This window comes from Fundulus heteroclitus, chromosome 15, assembly GCF_011125445.2.
Source record: "Fundulus heteroclitus isolate FHET01 chromosome 15, MU-UCD_Fhet_4.1, whole genome shotgun sequence".
In the NCBI taxonomy this organism is placed as follows: Eukaryota; Metazoa; Chordata; class Actinopteri; order Cyprinodontiformes; family Fundulidae; genus Fundulus; species Fundulus heteroclitus.
Genome location: NC_046375.1, coordinates 14,829,899 through 14,848,208, shown reverse-complemented (window position 1 = coordinate 14,848,208; position 18,310 = coordinate 14,829,899). Strand labels below are relative to the sequence as shown.

At 39.1% G+C, this 18,310-nt stretch overlaps 1 protein-coding gene across 1 annotated transcript; it reads left to right on the top strand.

Annotated features, from left to right (window-relative positions):
• The first annotated feature begins 5,245 nt into the window (after positions 1-5,245).
• On the top strand, positions 5,246-17,861 carry mtmr9 (myotubularin related protein 9). The gene is made up of 10 exons (XM_012880715.3): positions 5,246-5,376; positions 5,776-5,960; positions 8,341-8,449; positions 8,568-8,693; positions 8,795-9,186; positions 9,989-10,150; positions 10,249-10,390; positions 10,504-10,724; positions 10,879-11,030; positions 15,692-17,861. Exons 2-10 carry the CDS (start codon positions 5,779-5,781, stop codon positions 15,853-15,855), a joined length of 1,650 nt encoding a protein of 549 aa, XP_012736169.2. The 5' UTR covers positions 5,246-5,376; positions 5,776-5,778; the 3' UTR covers positions 15,856-17,861.
• The last annotated feature ends 449 nt before the right edge of the window (positions 17,862-18,310 follow it).

Here is an 18,310-nt window from a genome sequence, read left to right as displayed (position 1 = left end):
GAGCAGTTCACATTTTTTACAGTTAAGAACCAGACCTCAGACTTAGAGAAGCTGACTCTCATGCAGGCTGTGTCACACTTGACTGCAAACTGGTGCAGTGCATGCTGCAGCGAATGGCTTGAAAATGCCAACAGAACCAAATCATCTGTGAAGAGCACAGCTGAGACGCTTCCCTCCATGGCCGCTCTCGGACGCCCTGTCTATAAACACCACAGGTGTGGACGCGGGTCTTGTTTTGGATACCGAATGCCACAGGTGTTGTCCCTTTCTTACGTTGAAGCCATGTGTCAACCATGACATGTTATCAGTGTCCAGGGTTCATCCTGTCAGGCCTAATTTTAGCCATGCCGCCTTAGCATAAGTGTTTTTACATAGCTTTGCATGTTGGCCACATCCATATTGCCAAACAATAAAGTTAAACAATTCTCTGGCAAGACATTTGAATTTGATTAATTTTAGCACTCACGACTCCACTCCCACATCAAAGACATTATGTGCCCTGTCAGAATCCTCTGATTCAACATGTTCAAAATATCTTAACATAAACAGGGATGCAAACAAACTTTTTTATTTATTTGTTTTGTAAAACCAAGGAAGTGAATCATCACACAGTTGGTCTATCTGAATTAGAATAAAACTCTTGAGCGAGGGATAACGTGGGTTTGGATACTGACTAAGAGCACAGCAAAGTCAGGAGACAATGGTTGGAGCTGATCAGTAAATGTCAAACTGTCATGAGTAATGGGGATGTTAAGGTACTCATTATGAATCTGGACATTCTTTGTTATTTACTGGTGTCTCTAAGTACAAATTAAATAGTTAAACTAGTTTCTAGCAAATATACGCAATATTCTTAATGTTCCTTTTTGTTGTCACAACATTGCTCAGCATAGACCAGAGTTCTTCAGCGTGGGGGTTGCAACCCCTAGGGGAGTCACAGAGGTACTGCGGAGGGGTTGCTAAATTTTCATTTTAATTTTTTCTTTATTTTGTCTTTCTAAAATAATGACCTCCTATTGCACCAGTATATTTCACCTACAGTAAAGTAAAACGTAGATGATGGATTACTTTAATGCATCTATCTGGATTTTAATGGGGGTTTTTTTTGCATCATTTCCATTTAAAAACTTAATTCCCATGCTTAGGGATCTCAGATAAACAGCAGCCTTTTGATTTGTGGGGCAATGCTGCTTTTTTTCATATTCAGCGGAGCCCTGGTCTACAAGCAAAGCACTCTCAGTTGCAGGAAAGCAACAAAAGTCATTATCCTCTGTAAAGCTCAGAAAAGGCGCGACTAAAGCATATACCGTGTTCATTTGCTAACAGTGACGTAAAGGGCTCATTAAAGCTTCACAGAGTTTCTACTTCTCATCTTCTAAGCTCTGGCCACCCACCTGAAGAGGTACTCTAGAGATGCAGAAACCAGTACCATCCATCCATCCATTTTCTGACCCGCTTAATCCCTCATGGGGTCATGGAACCAGTACCTGTATTCACAATGAATCCCAAGACTAAAAGTAGCTCTCACTGACGTCATTTTAGGGAAAATCTTAGAATTTCCCTAATCACCAATCCTGACAGGTGAGTGTGCATTAATATCAAATAAATTATGTAGTAAAATGAGCAGTTTGGCAAGAAAATAAAACCAGCAAATCAAAATGATAATGAGGATGTAAATAACGTGTGTTCAAACATTTTAAAGCTGTCTGACAGTTAGTTAATTTTGCAAAATTTAATCATCACATCACAGATTTCTTAATCCAGTCTAATCGGTTAATTTCTCTCCTTTGATCACTAGGAGCACATTTGTGTTGTTGTTCTTTTGTACTATCAACCAATCACAGCTCTTAAAAGACAGCATCACATCTAGCAATAGGGTCTACCACACCTCCTCACTGTGATAAACATTTCTGTCGTCTTCTTACTCAGAGTCGTTCCCAGCAGTGATCTGAATCACCTTTAAAGATAGGCTCCTAGGTAGGAACTTTTAGGCTAAGATAGGAAATCTCTGAGAGAACTCTGAGAATCTTTGTGAAGATGAAATGGTTGGAAATGTCTAGAGAAGGGCTTCAAATACTAAAGAAAATCAATGTAAAATAGTTTTTGATGTTTCTTCAGAAGAAAAATGAAAACTCAGCTAGAGCTTTAAAAATTGTAACCGTACATTTTATGGTGGACAAACAGAAACACCACAGCACACAAAAATCTATTCTATAAATTTTAATATTATTGAAAAGTGCAAGAGATAAAAACACACAGTCATATTTAATACAAGAGTATTAATTTCAATGAGTCCATCTCTAAATGAAACACTTTCTATACATTAATGACACACAGAGTGATGATTCAAGCTTTTATTTCTGTTATGATGATTTTCTGCTCATAGCTACTGAAAACCTAAAATGAGGATACATTAGACCAATAACATTTTAATATAGGAAATGTGGATTTAATGAAAAACATATTTAATCCCTGTTGAAGGTTGTTTCCTACTTTTAATCTGAACACTAATCCTCATCAGAGTTCATATTCTACTTTTCTGAATATGACTGTACATTTCTAATCTAATTTGTTGCACATATTGGGAATATTTACCAAGCTGGTTATAACCTACATTTGTACATCCATCCATCCATTTTACAACACGTCTATCCCTCATGGGGTCACGATGGATGCTGGTGCCTATCTCCAGCTGTCAATGGGCAAGAGCCAGGGTACAGCCTGGACAGGCCGCCAGTCTATCACACAGAGACAAACAACTATTCACACACACACTCACACCTAAGGAGAATTTAAAGAAGCCAGTTAACCTAACCGTCATGTTTTTGGACTGTGGGAGGAAGCTAGAGTACCCGGAGAGAACCCACGCATGCACAGGGAGAACATGCAAACTCCATGCAGAAAGACCCAGGGGCTTGAAGCCAAGACTTTCTTGCTGCAAGCAACAGCGCTACCCACTGCTCCACTGTGCAGCCTTTGCATTTGTACTTGTTCAGTTATTTTTTGATAACAGTGGGGAAACCCTACAAAAAGGTTATTCGTTAAGTTTTTTGGAAGGAAGTGTGGAATGTATTAACTTTGATTCGTTTTTTAGTACACATTTATGAAGGTATAACATGCTTTTAATATGCAATGTATTTGCTTTGAGGCCGTGTCTGTTTGTCAGAAGAATAGAATGTGAATAGATTAAGGTTAAATAAGCTGTTTACGAGCAAAAGTATCAGGAGAGAGTTTCAAGGCCAGTCCTAGGCAGTGGGAAAGAACAGACACCCCGGTTCACATGCAGCAGGAGAAGACAACAAGAGAAGATAGTTATTAGGGAGTAAGATAGCGATAAGATGTGTGTGTCATTCATTGTGTGACTCTGTATAATGTATGTTCTAACTTTAATAAAAACAAGCCTGAACAGGGGGAGAGACAGAGTTGCTGCCCGCAGAGGCTGGCTGGTGCATCTCTCCTGCACACGAATTAACGAACCAGGGGAAGCAGACGGCTTCAACAGAAGCTAAACACGACATAAAATACACTTGATTAACTCAAACTTAAATAACTTGAATTTAATTAGGATGATATAATTCACTTTAATGTAATCTTATCTATATTATCTTCTTTTTTTTCTCTCATTGACTGTCCAAGGTTACCAGCAAATTCAACTTTTATTCACTATACATGTCATCTCAAGGCACTTTACAGAGTAAAATTCAATCAAATCACACAGACTGATTAGTCAAAAAGTTTCCTATCTAAGGGAACCCAGCAGATTGCATCAAGTCTTGACAAGCAGCATTCATTCCTCCTGAAAGAGCGTAGAGCCACAGGGACTGTTGTCTGCATTGTCGATGGCTTTGCAGCAATCCCTCATACTGAGCAAGCATGAAGCGACAGTGAAGAGGAAAGACAAGAAGACAGAGAAGAGACCCCCCCCCCCCCCCGATGATGTAAAAGATAACAGAACGGCAGAGCAGATGTACCTACTGTGAAGAGAAAGAAGAAAGAGAAAATTAAATGTTAAAAGTTGAAATAACAACAAACAATGCCAAACTTGGAGAACAGTAGGAGAACTCAACAGAGTGAGAAAAATCGATCTTGATGTCCTCCTGCCTATAGCAGCATAACTAAAAAAGATAGTTTGGGGTAACCTAAGCCACTCCAATTATAAGTTTTGTGGCCCAGCTTTGACAATATAAAAAATCCACAAGGGCCACAGATGCACCATGGACGAGTAATTTAGGCAGACAAAAAAAAAAACATTTTCCAGGTAAAGTCCTTTAGTTTGTGATTTATTTCTCCTTTGCAAGCAAGCAAACAGAAATGGACAAACATTTTCCTCCCTGCTTCTTCTGTGCTGGTAAAAAAACCATATGCCCACCCAGATGCATGCTGGCAGCCTATTTATAAACTTAATCTACCCAAATTGCTCATACCTAATCAGAAACAAAGAAACATAACTAAATAACCAAAAAAAAAAAAAAAAACACAAAAAAAACATAATCTCAAAACAAATATCAAACAATAAAGTAAAATAAATAACCTTGACTAGATTATCCACAAAAAATAAAAATGTCATTAATTAATAACAAAAAATAATTGGCTCCTACAATAAGCTTTATCAAAACTGAAAGTTTTAAGCCTAGTCTTAAACGTAGACACGGTGTCTGCCTCACGGATCAATTGTTGGAGTTGGTTGCACAGGAGAGGAGCCTGATAACTAAAGGACCTGCGTCCCATTCTACTTTTGGAGACTCTAGGAACCACCTTGCAATGTTCTGTTAGGAACATATGGGATAATCAGATCTCAAATATATATTGCAGCTTGATTATTAAGGGCGTTGTACATCAGAAGGAGAATTTTAAATTATATTCTTGATTTAACAGGAAGTCATTGAAGGGTAGCTAAAATTGGATAAATATGATCCCTCTTGTTGATTTTCACCAGAACGCTTGCTGCAGCGTTTTGGACCAGCTGAAGGCTTTATATGTGTATTTATATGAACATTTTATGTATCCAAATTTGTTCATATGTCTGTACTATTACAGTAGACATTATTATCAAATGTATAAAGTATATTCTGCGTCTAAATGAAGAAAAAATAGTCGTGTGGTGCCACCTAGTATTGTTTCTTGAAATTTCAAGAAGGCTTGCAGTTAGCGAATTAGCATTTCTTAAGTAATAGAGTTCATATTACATTTTTTGTCTAACATTTTTTGAGGAATATCATAAAGACAAGTCTGAGCCCCTTTTGGAAGAGATATCTATTTTTTCTTATTTTTATTTTTCTGACGACAATCCGGTCCTAAGCCCCTCGAGGCTGTTGTTTCCGGACGGTATATTTTTGCGAACGTACTCCTCGTCTCGCCCAGCAGCTACAATACCAGGTAACTGCTAAAAAAAATAAAAATCTCTGTCGGAAAACGTCTGTTATTCTACTTTGCATTTGCATTGTAGGTAACGAAGACATTTAAGTGTGATTATAAAGATGTCGTTCATTGTTTTAAATTGAATTATGCTGATTGTGTTAGAATCAACCCGCTAGCTAACGTTAGCAACCTGACTTCCTGAATCTTGCTAACCGCTCAGCTGACAGACTGCTGCAGTCTTTGTCCCTGACATGTTTGTTGACATGGACTTGAGCAGTATATACATTACAGTACATTTTAATACCAGCTCTGCCAGCTTTCAATGACATGAGCTAATTTGTGTAAAAGTCTTCTAAAAACCCACCCTTGTTCTGCCTCTATTTGTGGTGTCTCTTCTTTATATATTTCTTATCATAGATCATGGAGTTCGCTGAGCTGATAAAGACCCCCAGAGTGGACGGGGTGGTCCTGCACCGACCCTTTATGCCCACCGTGGAGGGAACTCTGTGTTTAACCGGCCACCACCTGATTCTCTCCTCCAGACAGGACAACACAGAGGAGCTTTGGCTGCTCCATTCAAACATAGACTCCATAGAGAAAAGGTGACATTAGTACTACCGTAGGACTTTTACAAGTTTGCTCGCATAAATGCTCTGAACTGAGACTATTAAAAATGCTTTTAATTACTTGCATCAATTATTGATGAAAAATACAGATATTTTCAAACGTATTCACTCTGAACCTTTTTGGATTTTGTCTTGTTTCAACTATGTACATATTTTATTGGGATTTCGTGCGATTGACCAATATAAAGTAGGGCATGATTGTAAAATGGGAGCATAATTATTTTAGTTGTTTTTTTTTTAAACTTTGCCAATGAATATTTGAAACATGTATTTTGCTTGCACTATTAGGAGACCGCTAAATAAAATCCAGTGCAATGAAAAACTTAAAAACACCGTCTCCATAATGAAACATGGAGTGGTAACATCTTTCTCTGGTGATGGCTTTCATCGGCAAGGCCAGAAAAGCAGTTCAGAGTTGATAAGATTGTTGTTGTTGTAACCTTTATTTATCAAGATAGATCTCATTGAGATTAACAATCTTTTTTTTTTTCAAGAGAGACCTGGCCAAGAATGGCAGCAGCACACAATTCCAATCAAAAACTACAGACATGTAAATATATTAAAGACACAATTTTGGCAGAATCCCCCAAAAAATAAAAATAAAAAAATAGGCAAAACATCTACAAACCTTAAGATGATGGATGGTGCTAAATACTGGGTCATCCAGGAAGAAAAGCTTTAAGAGGCTGTGAAAAAGACATACAGCTGGAGTGAAAGTTCACTTTCCAGTCAGGCTTTAAAAATAAATCTTGAGTGAAAATAAATTTTAGATTATAGCATATTAATGAACTGTGCTGCAAAGATTGGGCAGCTTTTTTAGGTACTAGATATGCAAAACTGGTAGAGACATACGGCAAAAGCCTGAGAGCTCTAGTTACTGCAAAAGGTTGTTCTAAAAATAGTAGAGCGCATATATTTACACCAAACCTTTCAGATTTTTTTTTATACGGAAGAAAAGTGTATAATTATTTTTCCACTTAACATTTATGAGCTATGCAAGTGCTGCACAAGGCTTATAAATACATTTTGTGGGTTATACAGGTGTACCACAATTGTATTAAAGTTTATATGTTTACATCTTCCATTGGGTCATTTGACTATAACGTATTTTTGGATTGCTTGCTAAAATATATTTTTCAAAGCTGCTTTTTTTAAACTGAACAAACTAAAGAACAAATATAAAGGCAAGGCACATTTATTTGTATAGAACATGTCAGTACAAGGACGACACAAAGTGCTTTACGTGATTGAAACAGGAAAAAAAAAAGCAAGTTAAAATAAGAGAATGTGTCCTGATTAAAAGACATTTATATCTATGAACTGAATAAGTCAGACCGCTGATCAGTGGATTACCCATTGGGCAAATAAGTGAATATATATTTCAAATTAAGCTCAGTTTAATATGCTTCAAACAATCGCAAAATAATACAATCTACAAAAAAAAAATTTATTTAAATATTCTGCTACATACCACTTTAAAATATACTTTTGATTTATTAGGTATCCTAAACAGAATAAATTATTCATTTATTGATTATAATATTGATCAAAGTAATTATTTTAAAGACTTCTATTCCATAATCGAGCAGCCCCAGCTCGGGTTTAGTTTAAATAGAACTTTTCAGTTACCAGTGAATGCCTAAGTTCTGAGCTAGGCAATATATAGTCACTGAAAATTAATACAACGGCAATTCACAACAAGTGTCACATCAAAGTACTTTACAAAGTCAGTTAAATCAAATCATATATACAGATTTGTCAAAAACCTTTCTACCGAAACCCAGCAGGTTGCCTCGAGTCTTGACAAGCAGCATTCACTCCTCCTGAAACAGCGTAGAGCCGAGGTGGACAGTCGGACAAAGAGCTCATATAAAAAAGGATGGTCCATTATTTATTAAGAAATCTTAGTAAATCCAGTTCATTAGTAGAGCAGGTGTTGGTTTGTATTTTAGCATCACTTTGGTATAAGACCACACAAATGATCTTGGTGCACTTGGATTTTGCCGCAGTAAATGTTATTGAAAGGGGTTACAGATCAGACTGGAATATTTAAAAAGCCCAGAGAGACTGTTTTTAAATCCCTCACCTCATGTGGTTTTACCACTTTTGTCAATGCAGGCTGGTTAAACCTTTCAGCGTGGAGGAAAATAAAAAAACTGGAATACAACTTCTTTGGCTTACACGAGTGTTAGACATATTAGGAATGGTTTCTCACATGTACAATGCGACTGTATAACAGTAATCGGTCGGTTTAGACTTCCAGGTGGTGACTTAGATATCTATGTTGGTTAGATGGCCTAAGTCTTTACTGACAGGATGTTTTAGTCCAACACAATCTGGCCTGTTTGTCCTCTAGATTTGTTGGCTCCCTTGGAAGCATCATAGTCAAGTGCAAAGACCTGAGGGTTATTCAGCTTGACATTCCTGGCATGGAGGAGTGTCTCAACATCGCCAGCTCCATTGAGGTAAAGCCTCCGGGAGTGTGTGTAGAGATGTTAATGATTATTTTTAAAGGGGGGCGGAGGTATCGGGACGTTCTGTGCATTATTAAAAATATTGTTTCCTATCTCTGTTCCTCTCAAGGCTCTGTCCACACTGGACTCTGTCTCTCTGATGTATCCTTTCTTCTACCGGCCCATGTTTGAAGTCATAGAGGACGGGTGGAATTCATTTCTTCCTCAGGACGCCTTTAAGGACCTGGAGTCCATGGTACAGTGACAGATACTGAGAAAAGAACAGCACCTACCCTTAGCTTCAAGTCTGCAGCACGCTCATACCCTCATGTAACACAACACTATTCCCTCTCTCAGACGGATGAGTGGAGACTGAGCGATGTCAACAAAGACTTCACCGTGTGCCAGTCTTACCCCCGTCTCGTGGCAGTCCCGAAGAACATCGACGACGACACGCTGAAGAAAGTGGCCACGTTCCGCCACAGCGGCCGCTTCCCGGTGCTAAGCTACTACCACAAGAAGAACGGCATGGTGATGATGCGGGCGGGGCAGCCCCTCACCGGCACCAACGGCCGGCGCTGCAAGGAAGACGAGAAGCTAATCAACGCCACGCTGAGGCCAGGGAAACGGGGATACATAATCGACACGCGCACCATCAACGTCGCCCAGCAGGCCAAGGCTCGAGGCGGCGGGTTCGAGTCTGAGGGGAACTACCCCCAGTGGCGACGGATCCACAAAGCCATTGAAAGGTGAGTGGATACGAAAGGACGCGGTGCTTTGTCACATTGCAGACGTTTCATTGGACTTTTATGCGCTCCCTACAGGTAATTGTGACATGGAAGGGAAAGTATGCATGGGTTAAATGTTGTTTTTTATAGATACAATTTGAAAAAAATGTGGGATTGATTTATATTTATCCCCCTTGAGTCGATTTTGTAGAACCACAATTCAATGCAATTACCGCTGCAAGACCTTTTATGGTATGTTTCTACCAGCTATGCTTGTAAGAAAACATTTGCCCATTCTTCTTTGCAAATTGTCTCAAGCTCAGTCAGGCTGGAGAGCTGTGAACATCATGTCTTACAACTCATTCTTCATTTCTGTGTACCACTTTGTAAGGCACTGGACACAACAACGAGTTGAACTGTTACAGTGCAGTGTAGCTTTTTTCTAAAGAGTTGTTTCTATGATACACTGCAAAAAGGGAACTAAAAGTAGGTAAAATCCTCTTGAAATTAGTGTATTTTTCTTTGATTTGAGCTGGTAAATCATTCTATCTGCCAATGGAATAAGATTTTTGTACTTAAAATAAGAACAATTCATCTCTATCATCTTATTTCAAGTGCAGGACATCTAATTATCCTATTTTAAGGCTGGAAATTCTCATTCCATTGGCAAATAGTCTTATTTAGCTTCTCAAATCAGGAAAAAATATACCAATTTTAAGAAAATTTTACTTACTTTAAGTTCCCTTTTTGCAGTGTAGAACTTAAGTGTTACGGTAAACGAGTTTGTTTCTTTAGGAGTCGTAAATTATTTGGACCTTTTCAGGTACAACGTCCTCCAAGAAAGCCTGATTAAGCTGGTGGAGGCCTGCGGCGATCAGTCCCACAGCATGGACCGCTGGTTAAGCAAGCTGGAGGCCTCCAACTGGCAGACTCACATCAAGGAAATCCTCACCACTGCTTGCCTGGCGGCCCAGTGCATCGACAGGTCAGGGGCCTCTCTTGCATCTGAAAGCTCTTATCGTTTCAGAGAGACGTTGTAAAAAAGGACATCGTCGTGTGTGTGTGTGTGTGTGTGTGCTTTAGGGAGGGCGCATCGGTGCTTGTCCATGGAACAGAAGGGACGGACTCCACCCTGCAGGTGACCTCCTTGGCTCAGATCATCCTGGATCCGGGGTGCAGGACCGTTAAAGGCTTCCAGGGTCTAGTGGAGCGAGAGTGGCTCCAGGTGAGGCTCCGTTATCTCCGGTGCTCTGTCGAACGCGCTGTTTTTATAACTTCAGGTGGAGTTTTGCTGTCACTCATCACGGCTCGTCCTCTCTCGTTTAACGTCCCACTCAGGCAGGCCACCCGTTCCGGCAGCGCTGCGGCCAGTCTGCCTACTCCAACAGCAAGCCTCGGCAAGAAGCTCCTGTCTTCCTGCTCTTCTTGGACTGCGTGTGGCAGATCCTTCGGCAGTTTCCTTGCTCCTTTGAGTTCAACGAGAGCTTCTTGGTGCTGCTCTTTGAACACGCCTATGCCTCTCAGTTTGGTACTTTCCTGGGTAACTGTGCAGCTGACAGGTCAGTTCAAGCAATTAAATGCAGAACCAGCAGCTTATATAAGACACACGTTGGATTCTACCTCCTCGTTTGTCTCTTTGGCTGAATATGAATGGGATCGGTCCTGTTTCTGCTTTCCTTTTGCTCAAGTTTTATTTTTCATCATATCTCGCAGAGCCAGACTGTCACTTCCTGAGAAGACGGTATCACTTTGGTCGTGGGTGAATCGGCCACAGGAGCTGGAGCGTCTCACCAACCCCCTTTACGAGGCCAACAGTCTTGTGATTTGGCCCTCCGTGGCTCCTCAGAGTCTGCTCCTGTGGGAAGGTAAGCCGCGGCCGAAATCGTAGGTGGCTGACACAATCCCCTGTTGAAAAAGCCGCTGTCCAAAAATATGTGGAAACCAAAGGAAAAGTTCTTAAACTTTTCAGGAGTAAAAACGTACAAACATATCGGACTTTTGCTTAAAATACAGCAACAACTAGAAAGTAAGCATATTTGACCTCGTCTGTGAAGAAATTTAAGATGGTCGGTTGAAAGGCTGAAACGGGAAGAGCAGAAGTATTTGAGACTAGCTCCATATTATCATATTGGCTACATTTCATTTCCAGGTTCCAAGTTGTTAGGATTTAGTCACCTTTTGCATGAGACATGTTCCCTCTGGTTTAGAAAACATGTAAAGGAAACTGGAAACAATTTGACTTAATAAAAATGTACTTTGGAGATTATGTTTGTTAGATTATTTGTAGAACCTGGACCTGGATGGGGCCTACACCGCTTCCAGCAATCCTGTTCTATTAGTTCCTATACCACTGGGGCTTTGACTCATACGTTTATTGGTAGTCTAAATGCTACTATACAAATCAATTTCTGGTTATGTTTAAGGAATTAAAAGCATAATAACGAGTCTGCTGTTTTAGCCACGTTGCGATTGCATTTCCCTACAAACATTTTGAAGTTTTACCAGAAGGGGGCACTAAAGATCTCCACAATAATAGCCTTTCATGAGTCAGATTTTTATATTCAATTCAAATCACTCACTCTGCCTTAATTCAGTGCGAATTATATATATTACACTGAAAGCACAGGCCATACCACCTCCTCTGAAGGTAAACATTTATTCTGATAAATTATAAGTAATGGAAATAATAAGGTCACTCAGTGAGTGAATAAAACAATGAAATTCAGTTTGTAGAGCTCTTCGCATACAAACAAGTAGAGCACAAAATGCTTCAGCTGAAAACAGACTCGGAGGTATAACAAGTTGTTCAAATAAAAAAATTGTATTTGGAAAAATTGTTAGACATGTGGACTGTTTTAAAGGATGAGGAACTGAGGAGAAACTTGTGTCAGCCAACACAGGCAAATAATCCGAAACATTTATGAACACATTAAGTTCTGAAACATGAAATGATAGAAAGAAAATGCAGTAAAGATCCAAATATTTGGTTTAAAATCAAAATATCAAGTACAATAGAATCCAGATAGATACTAATATAAAACTAGTTTGATATTAGTGATAACAATAATAACAGGACTATATTAATGCATGAATTAATAACTAATTAAATCTACATCTAAAAGCAGGACTTAATAGATGTGTTTTCACTGAGCTTATAAAAATGTCAACACCCTCAGCTCGCTGCAAAATCCTGTTTTTTTTTTTTTTAATCTAAAACATAAACTGTAGAAAAAAATGCCTGTTACAAAGAAATGATGATTTGAATGAGACTATCATTGCTTAAAAGCATAACAGTTATAATTTATCGACCTTTTATTTGTGATGGGATGAGCATTTAGAGGTAACCTTCCTCTGGTCGTATTCAACAGAGAACAGCTAAACATGTTTATCTGTGCAGCATTATGGGCCGCGCTGAAGGCAAATCCTCACCGACACCAGAGCCCGCTGATGCTACTCAGCGTAGAACATCTTACTTCCAGCTCAGTTAGTCATCATAAATCACACACTGGCTAATCTTAGTCCTGTAGCGCACTCATAGACGTGGCAGTGAAGAGTCATAATCATAAGCCTCATACATTGAAGCATGTGGCTTTTTTTCCTCCCAAGGTTCCAGGTTGATTCCTACAGCTTTGCAGGATGATGCAATCCTAAATTGTTCTTTCACCTGGTTAGTTGGCACCCTATATCCAAATGAGTCTGCACAAATTGTCAGTCAGTGTCAATACAGCATCTTAAAAAAAATAAAGCTTTCCAAAAAGCAATAGGTTTTGGACAAATGTATCATAAATATAGGCTTCCTGATGCTTCATACCTCCAAACCAGTGTGTTTGAACGCAGAATAGGAGCCCTGTGCTGCAGTATCACTGTATAACAAGAAGTATTGTCCCAACAAGCTGAGTTTGAAACCACTAACTGTATGTTGAATATTCTACATTTTTCTGCAAGGTTTTATCTATCCAAGTCAAAACATTTCCAATTTCTGTGGCGATATAAACATGTTCGAGTTGACTGAAGACGCGGTGAATAGATGGTAGAGTTGTGACCGCTATCCGTCATCCGAAGCATTTCTGAGCAAAAGAGGCTCGGATGCAAAAGTGGTTTAAAGGAGATTTGAAGTTCTCTTGAAAAGGTCTTTTCATTTTTCGGACGCCACAGAGTCTCCAGTTCCATCTTGATCTCGTTGCTCTTCGTTGGAGGAGGGAATCAGCGTTTATAACCGTTGACGGGGGATACGTGCCCGACCATTCATAAAGAAAAGTTGGGGGAGGGTAGTCTGCGCACAGGGGTCACATGGGTTCAGGCTCTCTGTGTGAAAGGCCTCCCCCACCGCCCAGCGCTTTAGACTAACCCCCTCATTCTAAATGAGGTGAAAGCAGACATTTGAGAACTCACTGGAGCACGTGACGTTCTGCTTACGGAGCCCTTTTACTTGAAAATGACCCTCCTTTCTGGGTAGGTTTGAAAGACTCCAAAGAGCACCGGATCTACAGCTGCTGATGTGCACGCTGACAAAGACTAGTGGGTGATGTAAAGCGTTCGCGGAAATGCTGAGGCGGCAAATGGGGCGGTAGATTATTTTATAAACTAAAAAGACCAAATGGGTGTCCTTAGTCGTAAATGTAAGTTACTCTGTCACTTGTTTAGGATTGGATAGGGCTTTAAACTAATTGCTTTTAGTAAATATTAGGTTTTTTCTTTCTATATTAGACCTGAAGTTCAGAAAACTGTTTCTCCAGATATTTCTACTGTAGCGAAAAAAATTTGAAGAGTAAAAGCTGTGATAGTTGACAGGCTGATAAATCAGCTCTAAACCAGACCAAATCTCCGTGGTCTCTTCTCCTCTTTAAAGTCTCATTTCGGATCACAGGGTTTTTTCTTTATTCACAGTCTGTGCCCGTTTTCAACACTCGTTGATCGTCACTCCTATTGGAAATGACCTTCGTAGCCAAACTTGATGACAAATTCTGGATACACCTAATACACTGGTTGAGTCTTCAGAGTTTGACACAAATAAAGCAAACTGGACGAAAATGCCTACGTAATTTGATTTTGAAGGCACTTGAACGTCTGAAATTTTTCAGGATCTGCCTTTGAGGTAATTTACTCTAGCAACATATATCTGGTCTTGCTCATAATTGTGGCAAAACGTTTGCTGATAGAACTGGTCATTACTGTTCCTTCTGCAACACTGTTTAAGTTGTGGCACGTCTATCTCAATAAACAGTTTTCTGGTGTTCAAGGGGATCATTTCTTTTAGAATCAAAGCAAAACTGGTACAGGGCCATCACTAGGATGGGAAGACAGGGACGCCTTGCCCCCAGGGCCGTTAGAAGCCGTTAGCAGCGTGGCCCAAAAAAAGTAGTCAACACCTCTAAACAGGCTTTATTCATGTATTCAGGGATTCCTCTTTAAGTGATCTTGGTGCATCGCCACAGCAAAAATAAAAGCTGCCACACCTTCAGAATACTGTTTTTTTTTTTTTTTTTTTTATGTGAAAAAAGCAATGTAAAGCATATGATTTATATCTCTATATATAGCCAGACAGCTCCTGCCTGTCTGGCTGCAAAGCTGCCTACTGTGTGGTGCGCTGCTCTCTGAAGCAGAGGGAGAGCAAAAGGCAACAGAAAGGAAGAGGTTTTTTTGCCCAGGGCCGTCAAATCGACCCCAATTTTAATGCATGTTGCATCTGAACGGCAGTAGTCTGGTTAAGTAACATAGTTTGGCCTTCATGCCTTTCCTACACAAGTCTTAACAAGTTCATGATTTAAAATCCCTCATGTTAGAGCTCTCTGCATGAAGAAAAAAAGATACTAGAAAATACCGCTGTGATGAAAATGGAGGCGCTCTCACTGTCTAGACGAGGATTTTACTTCCCAGAGCCTAGGTTAAATGATCCGGTCTTCACCAGGTTCTATAACTACAGAAATCTAGCCTCATGTGAACCAAAACACACAACAGATTCCTTCTAGTCACGTTATTTATTTGACAAAGAAGCTGCAATTGGAAACCTGTGTTTAAAAACTAAGTACAGCTTTGCTCCCTCCATTAGAATAAGGAGGGAAATTAGCGGGTTATGCTGATCAAATCAGCAAACTATTTCTGTGGTTAATTTAGAACCTACATAGTCTAAAGTCAGTTTTGACCCTAATCTGATTGAAATCCATCCCTCTGTCCATCCACATGTATGCTTAAATACATACATAAGTACATGCATGCATAAATACATCCATACATAATACATGGAAATATTAGCTGGCAATTCATACGTATATGCAGATGAAAACATATTGGGAACTCTGGAAGCTTGAGTTTGGGAAAGCGTGATATTTTGATAGAAAAAAATGCAGCCAAACCCCAATTTAATGCGTACTTGAGATCTTTCATGTACATGTACAGAGTTATATTCTTTATTATGAGCATGCATTGACCAGGAGATTCATAACGATACAAAATCGTGTTTAACCATGCCCTCGTTTTCTGCATTTTGCTTTGGGAGTCACCTCGCCGCGCCGTTGTTCTGTTGCAGGAGTTTTCCTTCGCTGGAACCGCTCGTCCAAGTGTTTGGACGAGGCTTACGATGAAATGGTCCACATAATCGAATACAACAAGGAGCTTCAGAACAAAGTGAACAGCCTGCGCCGGCAGCTGGCTCAGCTGGAAACCGAAGATCCCCTGCTGAACACGCCATAGAGAGAGAGAGAGAGAGAGAAAGGTAGCAAGATGGTTTAAAGGCGGAGAAAATGTCCAAATAACTACAGAAAGGTCACGTTCATTATGTCCTTTGGCTTTAATAAAGCTTAAGTGATTCTCAGATATTTCAAAATAAATTCAGTCTTTTTGGTTTTAAGTGAATTTAGGTATTGATTGCACAACGAGCATTTGTGGGGTCAATTGTTTAACGCGCACGTTTCTGATATGGGCTTCTTAACAAGCTTGGATTAAAGCACTTCATCTCACCGTAATCTTGTGTCGTAATACATGAAGCTTTGCACACGCAGAAAAAAAAAACCCTAAATCGCGCTTGACTTATTAGCAGATTTTTACTTTAGCAAAGCATAATCAAACCTAACTCCAAATTTCTAATCATATTCAGTTTTCTCATATATGTATATGTATATATTCGGGGTTTACATTTCTGCCAAGCATGCTGCCAAATGTATACGGCATTAAGGCGCTGCAGCGTTTCTATGGCAGCATGCGTGGTGTTGTAAGGTGTTCGGATGAAACGTGTAGGTTGGGTCAGCACCTTCTGTACTGTACAACAGCTGAGTTTTACGGAGTAGAAACATCTGCTATGTTTAACAGGTTTTTCGTTGGAGCTCGAGTTGGTAGCATGAAATTATACATATAAGTAACAACTCAAAACATTTAGTTTATCCCATCCTTGAACATAAAATGATGCTATCCAATAGAAATATTGCTGAAGTTTGTAATGCAGGACCATTTTAATGATGGTGCTGTGGCAAAAGGGGCCCGTTTCTGAGAGTCGATCCCATTGACGTTCATCTGCTTGAGTCTGTACTAAAGGAAGATGTTGCTTCAAAGACCTATACGTGTTTTGTCTAAATAATTGTTTAATACTGTTGAGTTAAAATGTATTTGTGGGCTATTAGGTACCTGACGCACTTTTTTATTTGTTTTATTTAGCGTGTACAAAGTCATATTGAGTCTCATAGATATCATGTCCAACAGTTGTACTGAAAAAGTAAAATCATGCCAATATTTAAAATGGGTGTTAGTACAGACAACACATTCCACAGTAGAAATCTTTAGGACTTTTAAGTCATGGGACATGTTTTTTTTTTTCATTTTTTGCTTTAAAGTATGTTCACTTTGTGGAAATATGTATTTTTTTTTTACTAGTTTACAGTAAATATCCTTGTCCCTTGTGTGTTCTGTGTGTATTTTTACGTTTGCCAAACAACCTTTGACCTTTAAATCATTCAAATTACATTTTGAAGAAAGGCAAACCATGTCGGAGATAAACCAGCGTTTTGTTTACACGTGGCAAAACATTAACCAAAAAAAAAAAAAAAAAACTCTTTTCATTTCATCTTTTGGGATTTTTGTGTGTCGCAGACCTCTTTCTCATTTCAGTTTCATTACTTTTCAAACTGGGTTATCGTAATTTGTTTGCTTCAGCTAAAGAAGCAGGAAATCAACGCTATCCTCGTGACTGACGGCTGGTTAAAAGAAGAAAAAAAAAGTACCGCAAATTCCAGTTTAAAATTGCTTCTCCCATTAGGTTCTTGTCATCACGACACTAGTTCATTCCCTGACTTTGTGAGAATACAAGTTTTCCCCTTGAGTTTTCACTAAATGCTGCTTTAACCTGTCGGTCACAATGTTCTGGATTAGCCGTGTTCAGAAAGCTTCATGCTGCTCTCTGGTTATTTCATCAAAACGTGGATCAGGGGTACGCATTAGAAGCGCTGTTGTCAATGACTAAATGCATTATATGTGTCTTTGTTTAAGTATAATCTGCACACCGTAGCTCACCTTAAGGGTTATGTACTGTAATAATCACACTAAAGGACTTTTAAATTGCATTGCTATGTGTTACCCTCAGCCAAAAATCCAGCTTTTTCTTTGCTACGGTGGAATTGGTGGTAATTGTACAAATTCAAGCTTGCATTTATATCTCTGATTTTTATATCTGTAAAGAATCAATGAATGAACTCTAAAAAAAAAAACAATGCTCAAGCTCTAGAGAAATGATCTCTTTTGTCTGTGCTGCTTCCTGACTTTGTGCAATGCCTTATTGTAAAACCACAGTTCATCTTAATGTGTACTTTTATCACTGATGATTACATTTTTGTTAAAAAAAAAAAACTTCATTCAAAAGTATTCCATGTTTTCTTTTGTTTGAATACATTAAAAGTTCTACTTTAATGAATATAAATGTTATTTTTCAGTTGTCTTTTTTTCTAAACATGAATCCTTTGTTTCCACTTAAGCTCATATTATTTGACAGGTATATTCCGAGTTCTATTTAAGGGCTGCTGCTCTAAATTTTCAAAAGACATTTTAGATTTCAAACACTACATGGCTGATAAAACAAGAAATAATAAATGACACCCTCTACCCTTTGTGGCGGCGTTTAGACATTCGCTGCAGTCATTGGTGCATTGGAGCGTTACAAAAT

What these genes read in the sequence shown, in the direction of transcription:
- mtmr9 (XM_012880715.3), top strand. Translation starts at nt 5,779, where the DNA reads ATGGAGTTCGCTGAGCTGATAAAGACCCCCAGAGTGGACGGGGTGGTC. An exon ending in ATAGACTCCATAGAGAAAAG is followed by an intron (nt 5,961 to 8,340) that starts GTGACATTAGTA and finishes TTTGTCCTCTAG; the next exon opens with ATTTGTTGGCTCCCTTGGAA. An exon ending in ACATCGCCAGCTCCATTGAG is followed by an intron (nt 8,450 to 8,567) that starts GTAAAGCCTCCG and finishes GTTCCTCTCAAG; the next exon opens with GCTCTGTCCACACTGGACTC.